This window comes from Melanotaenia boesemani, chromosome 22 (genome assembly GCF_017639745.1).
Source record: "Melanotaenia boesemani isolate fMelBoe1 chromosome 22, fMelBoe1.pri, whole genome shotgun sequence".
NCBI classification, from domain to species: domain Eukaryota; kingdom Metazoa; phylum Chordata; class Actinopteri; order Atheriniformes; family Melanotaeniidae; genus Melanotaenia; species Melanotaenia boesemani.
Genome location: NC_055703.1, coordinates 23,719,499 through 23,731,527, shown reverse-complemented (window position 1 = coordinate 23,731,527; position 12,029 = coordinate 23,719,499). Strand labels below are relative to the sequence as shown.

The 12,029-nt window shown below is 38.0% G+C and overlaps 1 protein-coding gene across 2 annotated transcripts in view; it reads right to left on the bottom strand.

Moving 5' to 3' along the window:
• fam184ab (family with sequence similarity 184 member Ab) overlaps positions 1–12,029 on the bottom strand; it is a 151,849-nt gene that overhangs the window by 33,108 nt on the left and 106,712 nt on the right. For both annotated transcript variants that reach the window (XM_041976202.1, XM_041976203.1), the window contains exons 15-16: positions 2,571–2,724; positions 390–517 (exon numbers count right to left, since the gene is read on the bottom strand). In XM_041976202.1, coding sequence (XP_041832136.1) covers positions 390–517; positions 2,571–2,724 — 282 coding nt within the window. The remainder of the gene's footprint in view (positions 1–389; positions 518–2,570; positions 2,725–12,029) is intronic.

Here is a 12,029-nt window from a genome sequence, read left to right as displayed (position 1 = left end):
TGTATTCAGAGGTGTCTGCACAGCGTTGATTCACTCCCATCACACAATCAGCCACAAGGCAGTGCAAACACTGAAGTGTTTTGGCAGGATTCGTACCTGACTGGAAAGTCATTGGTGATGCAGAGCTGTTGCCACGCAGCGGTTAGCTGACAAGAAGATGGCAGCTTCAACGAAATGATTAAAGTCACACTCTGGTAATTGCAATTAACTGCCTGGACACAGTTCTGTCCACGTCTGCCAATTTATGATTTACGATATTAGAAGTGAGGCACAAAATGTGCGGATGCTGACAGGCGTGAATGACAATAATTGCGGATGTGGACGTAAATGCTGAAACGGAATTAAAACGATCCCTCTTGTGATAAATGCTGAGCATCATCAGGTCCTACCTGAGTCCGGTTGTTCTCCAGGGTTTTCTCCAGCTCGGCTTTGGCAGCGGCTGACTCCTGGTGGTGGGTTTGTCGCAGGTGTTCGATGGCTGATGCGTGGATGTGGTTCAACTCTGACCGCAGAGAGGCTGGTGAAGAAAGAGGGCACAACGGGTTGACGTCCACTTTGTATCATTAAATAATCTAAAATTTAATTTAGCTGTTGCGCAACTCATTCAGTCTTTAGTCTTTTTCCAAAAGGAGCTTATCAGATGCCAAGACCTTTATTTAGTTACTTTCTAAGAAGCTCTGTTACTTTTAGTCAATGGCCTTTAATCCTCACTTTTATAACAACGGAGGGAAACACATAGAAGAAGCACACACTACTATTAGCTTTTTACTAATGTGGTGTAAAATAAAAGAAATACAGCGTTGAAATATGCAATATTTATTAATAAATTGAATGTGAAGAATTATAAAAACATAATATACACATCCTCTGACCTGAGCACACACATTAGGCATATAAGTATCAAAGAGGGAGATAAGAAAAAGGAGGTAATAAAAGGATGTCAGGATGTGGGGAGCGAGGGATGAATGGAAGCAGCTTCCCAGTCAGGACCAGGGCAGGAAGGTTAATGGAGAAACATTTATCACAGTCCAGCGCAAGTGTGTAACACTAAAACCTGTTTAATGCTTCAGTGTTAATGAACTTTAAACCCATTTTGTACATGTCAGGCTCCTGCACATGTACCGATTTTATTAATCATATTTCTTCAGGATAAATGTACCTGTTTACTGTACATGACTATTAAAACCCAGAGAACACTTAGACTACTCTAGCTTCTCCTGTAATGAGCAACACATGCTTATTTGGTTAAAAGACTAACAAAGAGATAAAAGAGCTGAGAGTGAAAAAAAAGAACATAATTAAGACACAGTTAACTCAGCATCATGAGATAATGAGGACTGTTTTCTTAAGATAATGGTTCAATTCCCACCATAAAACTCTGCTTTTGACTCGTGCCTTTGTGCCATCAAACAAGTCCAGAATGTGGAGTTTAAGGGTCAAAAAGTTGCATGGTGTTAACTGCTAACTGCTCATTTCCAAGCTCAACTTCATCATCAAATGAACAGCATCATAAATAAAAAAAATGGCAGGAATTGCCTCTCAGCTTCAGTGAGATGGTTAGTCCTTTAAGAGAGTTTTCTTAAAAAATGTAGTAATTTATGGGCAAGTTTTGGGGATTTATGGGAGAATTCACACCAGCCCTTCTGATATGAATCCGAGTTTATTTGCTGGTCAAACAAAGTCGGCTTTGTTTGGGGAATTGTGAATGTGCACAAGAAGAAGACCAAATACTGGAAACGAACAACAAAGCAAGGTGAATTCTGGGTTCAGTGCAGGGCATTGTGGGTAAACACAAAGGGTGGAATGATAATGGCTTTGAATGGGAGGAATGGCTGGTGGTCAGACATGGAAGAACTCTGTAAGAGTTCTCAAGGAAACATGATTAACCCAAGACCCCTAGGATCCTATGCAGCCGCTTATGTGGTGGAAACAAATGTTGTCCTGCATTAACCAATAGATTACGGAGTTTTCTTCTTTGTTATGTGTCTCTTCTTCTTATTTTATAATTCTGGATGCAGCGCCGCCTCTGGCAGTGAGTAAAATGAGTAAAAAAAAAAAAGCGCAAACTTGGTCTGCATGAACGAGTCAGCAATCGTACCGAGTCTAGCGTACCACCCTGGTGTGAACGCACCCTCAGTTAGTTTTCGCTTTTATTTTAAGAGTTAGAATATGCTCATTTTGGGTGCTCTAGTGCACCACCCAATACTGGTGTAAAGTGGCACATTACACCTTTTTTTATTATAAAATTTGTCAGTTCTGTGAAAATGGAAAAATAATAAAAACAATGTCTTTACATACTGTATATTACTGGAATTTTATCATGTATGCCTCAAATTTCCTTTTGTTTTATATTCTACAAACTCCTGTTGTTTCCAAGTACTTGATACACCTAAAAAAATAGCTGTATTTATTTATTTAATCATAAAAATGTGTCACAACCAGAATTTAAAAATATTCTTCACTTCAACATACAGTAAAATAGTCCAAATTTAGTTAAAAGTTAGTTGAAATTTTAAGGTTTTAATACCCCTAAACACACATACACACACACACCATTCTTCAAAGCTCACCCAGCATGGCTTTGCCCTCATCCTCCAGTTCAAAGCGCAGAGTTTGCAGCTCCTGCTCTGACTGCTGTTTGAGCGTCTCGATGCTCTGCCGGTGAGCCTCTCTGAGAGACTGAAGCTCTGCGTGGTGATGATGGCGGAGACGCTCCTCCATCTCCTGATGGATAGATGGCGTGGGGAAGGACAGGAGTGGGCGAGAGATGAATACATTTGGGGGGCAGGAGAACAGGGAGAAAGTGTGGGATAACCAGAGGGAGAGAAAATGAGGAGAATGAGAAGAAAAAAAGGAGAGAGACAAAAAGAAGAAAAATAAAAGTGAGACAAAGTAAGAAACATCAGACCATTTCTGCTACAGTTTCATAACGATAAAAGGTCAACTTCTATAACACAGTGCAACTAAAATAAACACATATTTCTAATATTGAGGTGTGCATTGCTCAAATTTAACACATTTAACTTCTTTTTACCTTCAGTTGTGAATTTAGAGACAAAGTATTATTTTGTTTGATGATGTGCAGCTGCACAACATTTTCATGACCTGATGTGGCTTTTCTGTTGCACCCTTTAAGAAACCCTGTGATTATCTGTGTGTAAAAACCAGAAAAGGGGATTTACTTTGGGCTAGAAAACAGGTGTTGTTCTGCAGACTAATTAAAATGAAAAAGAAAAGAAAAAAAATCTGTTAAAGAGGAAAAAAACCATCAGTTTCCAAACTGTTTTAAGTATGAGCCCTAAAAGTTCATCATGGCTGCAGAAAATTACTGTTCACGGTGGGTTTAGCTAATTTTATTCTTTGTTAGTCTCACAACAATCCATCAAGAAGGAACCTCTGCAGTATGTTAATTCACAAATGTGCTGGACATTTAATATTTTATTGTTTGTCGGTGGCCTTTTTGTCTGCTCCTGATCTTTAGAGGGAGTGCAGTTGCATTTGCATGATCACACCCATCCTTAAACACAGCTCACACTTTGCTCTCGCATACAGACTATCATTTACAAACACACATGTTCAAACAGCTAAAGAGCGTGCCGGATGTTTTCCAAAGTCCTTTTCCCAAAGAACTTTTGACAGAAATGATGAAGTGACCTTGTTTTTGTAGGGCGGAGAACTCAGACAACCCAGAGATTCCAGATTTCAAGATGGCTGCGCCCAGTACCGCCAGTAGCCCCTTGTTTTATTTTAATTACCTTCTAATGTGTTTTGTGTCCATTCAGTCTTTAGTGTAAATAACACCAAGTTGTTGGTATCGATAATTGTGTTGATATGGTGGGGTTGTTTGAGAAATGTTGTGAAAATGTTTGGTTTATCAGCAATTATTGACTAAATAGGCTGATGTTCTTTTGGTGCATTTTTTTACATTTGGTCTGTTATTTTCTAGTTTTATGGGGCATAATTGTAAATAATCACAAATGGGCTACTTTGAAGGCATCAGTTTTTCCTAAACTGATGCAGCAGGAACATCAAGTTTTGCTCTTGTTGTTGTTGTTTGTTTGTTTAAAACCCTGTAATGATGTCATCTGCTCTCGAGCACTCTGAAAAATGAGACAACTGAAATTCACTATTACTGTGTTGTCCTGCAGGTTTAATCACCAACAGCTACTGTCATCTTTTCACACACTCGGTGCTGGTGTTGTTCCTTTAGGTACTCCTGATGATTGTCTGCTTCATTTTCTTACAGATACTGAAGGATGTTTTCGGTTAAATTCTTTTTGTAGCAGCTGGTTGTTTAGTTTTTCTACTTTTGTTTTCATCTTACAATTGTTGCTGCTGATTTCTTGTCTTTGGCACCTTTATTTCCTTTTTCTTTTTTTTCCACTAAACCTACAGTTCATACTACAACCATCTGTACACATATTTCAATCTTCGAGGTGAAAGACAGTTTGCTTTGGTTTTACCCCCCCGTCATCACAGCTCTGAATAAACTCAAAGAACACTGCTGGTTCAGGATTCAAAGACATGGCTGAAGGGAGCTATTGATAAATGTTCTCGATATAGTAATTATTTCTATGTGCTTGTGTTTGTCCTTGAGGTACACTGTACAGACTTCTGAGAAACCAATTTCCCAGTAAGGCAAAACAAGGCAAGTTTATTTGTATAGCACAATTCAACGATCGGGCGATTCAAAGGTGCTTTACAGAGACACTGAAACATCAGAAATTAAGAAGCATAATTTAAAATTAAAAACAAAAGAGAACGGAAAAAGAACATTAGATAAAAACAGTATTATAACATGATCAAGTTTTAAAATTCCTGCTTAAAAGAAACAGATGCAGATTTGGATTTTTAAATAAAAACTACTGAAATGCAGGTGGGTCTTTTACCTGGAGTATCTCAGCTGATCTGAGGCTCTCTGTGTTTTTTTTCCAGACATGTGGACCATAGAAGCTAAATGCAGCTTCTCCATGTCTAGTACTAATTCTGGGAACTGAAAAAAAGACCGGATCCAGATGACCTGATGGTTCTGGTAGGTTCATAATGGGTCAAGAGGTTACTGATGTATTTACCATTCAGAGCTTTAAACAGTAGGGCTGTAAAAGCTTAAAAAAGACAAAGATGTTCTAAAAGTTTCAGTCAAGATGCTTAAACTTTTCTAAAGTTTTAAGCACTGGTATTAGAACATTTTAGACCTGAGAGGACTTTTCGGTTTTAGAAATAATCCTTGCCTGGACCAGCTGCTGCAGATGTGTGTGGAAACTCCAGCGGGAGACGGTCACGGTTTGAGAAAGTGAGTTTTAGAAGCTGCCAGTCTCGCTTACTCGTTGGTATTGGTCATTGGTGCTTATGTGCCATGGGTCAGTAAAACCATAGCTTTTATTCCTTTAATTAAAAGGACCACATTAATCACTCCTAATCACACCGAATCCTATAATTACAAATCGACTTTAATGTTGTTACATTCACTCCCTCTTCTGTGTGTGTGTGTGTGTGTGTGTGTGTGTGTGTGTGTGTGTGTGTGTGTGTGTGTGTGTGTGTGTGTGTGTGTGTGTGTGTGTGTGTGTGTGTGTGTGTGTGAGAGAGTGTGTGTTGGCCTGGTGACTCAATCTTCTTTCCATTAGAGGGCTGTCAATATCGGTTACTTTACTGGTGGCTGAATGCATTTAACTAAGTAAAAAGAGTGACACCGATGAACAAGTGTGAAAGATAAACATACAAAGAGATGAGCAGAGGCTTTCAGCCCTCTGGCAGGCTGATCCGGCAGCTCTTAATCCCGACCCTGAGGACAACTTAAAGACATAGCTGGAGGAGCTGAGGCTTCTTAGAGCGCTGCAGAATCAAAGTGTGTCTGATGTGTATTCAGGTGTGAGACTGTCTGGTGACGGAAAACTGAAAAGCAGAATTTTAATGCCCAAACTAACCTAAAGGACTTTACCAAAAGGATTTTAAACCGGAGTAACATGTTTCCTCTCCAGCTGCTTCAGTATGATAATGTTCACTTCATTCAAAGCTTCTTCTGAGCGAGGAGCGCTGCACGAACAGAGGCTGCTAAAGATAAAGTCCTGTGTAATTTGTTCAGTGTCTGACTGTGAGGAATGATTGCACCAGTCACATTTTAGTAAAGCTTTGCTTTAAATTTAAGATCTGAAATTCAGATTCAGAAGATGTTTGAGAGGCAAAAGCAAAGATATGAATTTTTGAAACAAAAAAGATGATTTTTTTACACATATAATTTTCAACATTTACCATTTTACTTAAGCATGCAATAGTTTATTAGTCAGGCAGATAGAAAATTATTCACTTAAAAATTTTAATCTAAAGAAAATGTCAGAAACAGAGTCTGCTCAAGCATAGGCGAACTGAGCGCTTTTTTGTGGCACCACCAGGGGGCCCCCAAGTGCACTTAAAATGTCAAGACAGCTTGATAAAAAATAAAAATTATACTTTTGAACAATTTAAATAAAAATGAGAATACACACAAAAACTTAATTTAACACAATTTTCAACATCATACCAAATAATTCTGGTGTAATCAATTCCTGTTGATGCTATGCCTCTGTCGTGTGGTGCATATAGTTTTTGCACCAGAGCACTTTAGAATCTCTGAGGTTCACCAACATAGGAAGTCAAAGAGAAATCAGCTACAGTTTTAAGTTACTTTGTAGTGGAAAATTCTATCATTTGCACTAATTAAGCTAGTTAACTTGTTTGCATAAATATTATTGTAAAAAATATGCAACAATCATATATCATCAGTGAATAGAGATGAGTAAATATTAAAGTAGTTATAAAAAAGAATAACTTGGGGTTGTGTTTAGCTCAACTGATGAAGCAGCTACCCTATATACAGAGCTTGGATGCAGCTGGCCCAGGTTTAAATTCCCAGCCTGGGCTTAAAAATAAACCAAAATCATCAAATCCAAATTTAAATAATTTGATACAGTAATATCATCTGATTTAATCACTTTTTTCTATGATGATTTTATTAAAAAAACAAATACATATTGAAAGAAATGTCTATTCATCCAGTCCCAGTTTTACGCTTGGTAATGTTAAATATTTTTGTACCACCACATCTCTGTCAACGTCAAATAAAAGCTAGGAGAGAGTTTCTAACTTGCTCTATTAAGTAAGGTTCACAGCAGCACTCCAGGTCACATGATCTGATAATGCCAGTTAGGTCAAAGACCCTCGAAGGTTAACGTAATCACAATCCCATCAGCATTTAGCAGTTTAACAAAACCAAATGAAATCTTTTAAAACTTCTGAATCAAATTTTCCTTTAAGAGAAACATTGTTTAAAATGTTTGGGTTCTGGTATGGCAGTGCACAGCAGCTAGAGATTGCAGTCGTTCTACAAAGAAGTTTAAGCTGCAGAAGAGTTTCCCACTATCATTTAAAGTAAGGTCTGAGGGAAGGCAGCCATTGTTCATGTGTTCATTTTTATTGCATAATGGAGTTTTACAACAGCCGTCATCAAGCCACTACTAAAAAAAGAAAAACTTTGACTCATCGCTCATGAGCAGCTACAGGCTGATATCAAACCTCCCCTTTCTTAGTAAGATTATAGAAAACGCCGTCTTTCAACAGCTGCACAACTTCCTGACACTAAGTAACTGCTTTGATGTCTACCAGTGCCTCCGTCTGGGCCCACTGCAGTTCAACATCTACATGCTGCCACTCGCTCAAATTACGAAAAACAACAATTTATGTTACCACAGTTATGCTGATGACACACAAATCTACATAACCATCTCACCAGGAGACTACAGTCCCATGCAAACATTGATCAACTGCATCAATCAAATTAAAGACTGGATGTGCCAGAACTTCCTTCAGTTAAATGGAAAAAAACAAAAAAAAAACACAAAAAAAAACACTGAAATAGTAGTTTTTGGAGCCAGTGAAGAAGGATTAAGAATCAGGATTCAGCTTCAAACATCTAAGTTTAAAACTAACAACCAAGCCAGAAATTTGGAGTTATGGATTTGGACCTGAATTTTAGCAGTTATATTAAGACAGTTGTGACGTCGGCCTGTTATCACTTAAAGAACATATTGAGGATCAAAGGACTGATGACTCAGCAGGATTTAGAAAAACTTGTCCATGCAGTTGTCTTTAGTCGACTGGACTACTGTAATGCTGTCCTCACAGGTCTCCATAAAAAGTCCATCAGACAGTTGCAGTTAGTCCAGAACGCTGCTCCTCGAGTCCTCGCTAAGACCAAGTAAGTAGATCCTAGAACTCCAGTCCTCAGATCTTTACACTGGCTTCCTGTCTGTCAAAGAATTGACTTCAAAATTCTGCTGTTAGTTTACAAAGCACTGAATGGTCTAAATACATTCAGGATCTTCTGGTTCGTTATGAACCAACCAGATATTTGAGGTCATCAGGATCAGGTCTACTTTCTCTTCCCAGAGTCAGAACTAAACATGGGGAGGCAGCTTTAAGCTTTTATGGTCCTCACATGTGTAACAAACTCCCAGAAAACTGCAGGTCTGCTGACTCAGCAGTTTTAAATCAGGGTTAAAAGCTTTTCTATTTGCTGTCTGTTATCAAAACAACTGTTAATTCCTCACACTGGAACTTCATATCTTGCATTTCATCGAATTTTTAGTTTTTCTGTATTTTTTTTTTTTCATCTTTATGAAGTTTCTTTTTAATCAACTGTTAAACTGTCTTTTAATGTTTTATGTACAGCATCTTGAACTGTCCTGTATATGACATATGGTATACAAATAAACTTGCCTTTGATTTAATTTGTGAATAATTTTTTAAATGATTTCAGTTTCGTCCTATCCTATTCACATCCTATGTAATAAATCCTGTTTCTGAGACCTGCTGCATCATTCTATGGTAAAAACTTGTGAATTTACTTTTTCTTTTTACATTATGGTAAAAGGGCCACATACATTCATGTATATAAATATGTATATATATATATATATATATATATATATATATATATATATATATATGTATATGTATATATGTATGAATCCCATGGCAAAGTGACCCTAAACTTTTGAACAGTAGTGTATATACATACATATATAAATATATATATGATAGAGGTTTAGAGCCACAGCTGGACCATTTACAATGGATTCATATTCATCTTGAAAGTTTTTTTTTAGGCAAGCCAGAAACCTTTTTCATTTGTGTTATGTGCCACCTTGATTTATTTTCCACCATTAACACTTATAGCTACAAATCTTAACAAATCTCACAAGTGTATGACTCCAAAAGTATTAAATAGACCTTGTGGTTGTGGAGGGATACTCATTTCATTATGTGTATGCAATATTTGAGCAGAAGTTTAAGAAATAAGCACAGGGCAAAAAGGTGGAGAACCCTCCTAATCTTTATTTGATAATCTAGACCTGTTACTGACATTTTGCTAATTATTGAACTTTTCCAACAGTTTTAGCAGCAGCTTTCAAAATACAGAAGCTATGCTTTTTTGATCAAATTTAAAGTGGGAACCTGCAGGATTAAAAGTTACGTTGTCTTTAAACTTTGAATTCTTGTTCAGTCAAACATGGGGTTGAAATAAATCAGTGCATTCTCTATCGGTTTGTGTATTAATATCTAAGTTTCCTTTGAAAAGTACACTTGTCATAATTAAACATTTCCCCCTTTCCAAGGGGGAGCGAGCAAAAACAAAGTAAGACAAAAAAAAGATAAGCTGTCACTTGCTTTGTGAACGCTCGCCGTTTCTATTTGTAGCTTTCTGTGTCAGCAAGTCGGAAAAGTAAATCTGGTTATGTGAATGTGTGTGTGTGTTGTTCTGAAGGGATTTGAAACAGTTTTATTACTTCCTGTGAACTGTGAAGAGATAACACCAGACAATATGAATGTGCCCCCCGCTCTACCACCCCATCCTTCCAAACACATAAAACACACATACACAAATCATCCTTTAAAATGGCTCCACTCTGGATAATTGAGTTTTCTTTCTCTGCACCGCTGACAGAAATATAAACACCCCATCACCATAAAACCCCTCCATACAGCTTTTAACACTTGGTTTCACTGCTTATTAAGTAACACTGTGATGGAATAAGAGAATACTTTGAGCATTAAAGACGATGGCCTGTTTTGTGGTCGTACTGACTGAACGTGTGCCATCAGAGGAGAAACAGGAGAAGATGAAGATAACGGAAACAAGGCATTTGTTACAGCAGTCAGTTCGGTGTACGGGAGGATAATAAAGACCGCCGATTTCAAAGGAGCTGTGTGACTCAGAGGTGCTATCCTTCCTCCACACTCACACAAATTTGTACTCAAGTAGTTGGCAGAAATACATCATAAGGATGCTGTTTTCTGACCTCCATTCTCCCCTGAAGTCTTAATACAGCATCCAGGAGGAAAAGGGTATTTGGAATTGGGATGTATAGCTGATCCAAATCGACCTTGACTGTGAAATGGTTGGATTAGCCGTGTAGAACATTTTCTCTACACCTTGAGGAGTGCATGTGTTGGTGAATGCATATCTTGACATAAACATGGAGCTGTCAAAGCATCTTGAAACAGAAGCTGCCTGCTGTCACAAGAGTGAATAATAGCAGTGATGAGTCACCACCAGTTTAACCTCGACTCCGACGAGGCGCCTTTCAATTAAAATGTCAAGGATGGCTTCTCCTGAAGAGGATGTGAGAGATGTTGAAGCTCACACTTTATGTTCTTTTATAATCATAATTCTTTAAATTCTTACTAAAATCTGTGGTTTTAATGTAGCTCATTTCTATTTGTGCCTGAATACAGTTTAGATCTAAAGGCCAATGTGGCAGCATCATTTCATGCTACACTTCCCATAAAACATCATAAATGTAATTAATCATTTGCTGCCTATGGCTCCATGTGCCGCTGACTGAACTAGCTGTGTCTGTTTCCCATTTAGGGCCATTAAAGCAGAGACACTGGTTTAATTTCTCACTTGTAGTCTTAAAGGTGAGGTCTGAAAGTCAGTCACATGCATAAAGATTGAAGATGCAAAACCTGAATAGATGCAGTAGGAAACGGAATAACTGCCACTCTTGATAGCAACCAACAGCGAAATGCAGAGTTTTACAAAGAATTAGAAATCTCCATCCTCCTCAAAGTGGAGTCTCGCAAGCTGAGATTTAACGGGAATAACGGCTAATGCGCTAAACACCACTCAATGGAAACACCTGCAAACTGCAAATGCACTTTGTCGAAACTTTAGAAATATCACATTTATTTTGCCAAAAACTCTAATGGAAACGCAGCTATTGTCTAACAAAATCAGATGAAAACATTTAGCTTTAGGCTCATTTAGGCAGTACTGTTGACATACTTGTCGAGAAAAAAGTTGTCAACTTCAGCATCCCATTTAAAATCTTTCTCTTTCTTGAACTCCTACATAGGGAAGGCTAGCCCGATGCTTTTCTTTTTTGTATTTGTATTTTTTGTATCATCTGGTCACGCTGCCTTTGAAGTCCTACTTTTTATCTTTCTTGGCGATGGTAAAACGGCTCCTGTGCTGCTGCATATGTATGGTCCTGCATTTTTGTGAATAATTTATGAGATTTTCCAACTTGCCTGAATAGTAAACCGCTCTCGTTTATCTTCTCCTCCTGCATCTCACTGTGCGCTGGCTTGCAAGGAAAACGTGTAGTTGGTGCTATTTGTCCCTTGCCGACAGCTGTAGTTTCAAGATGGCAGACTGTCATGGCGCTGCCCTACTGGCTTACCCATTATATGTATGAACAAATCTAAAATTCTTCGCATACGAGAACGTGTCAGATCATTAGTGGAGGTCATAATACACCAGTGATAACATATATATACAAACAGACATTGATTTTGGCCAGTAAACAACGGAAAATTTTACACAATGTCCCCTTAAAAGTCAGTATTTGGTCTTGCTGTTCTATTCTTTCAGATGAATTTCTTTAAGTAGTCTTCGGGAATAGTTCTCTAAACTTCTTGAAGGACTTTCCAAAGCTTCTCTTTGAACATTTCTGCCTTTTGTTCCATTCTCTGTCCAGATGATCCCACAC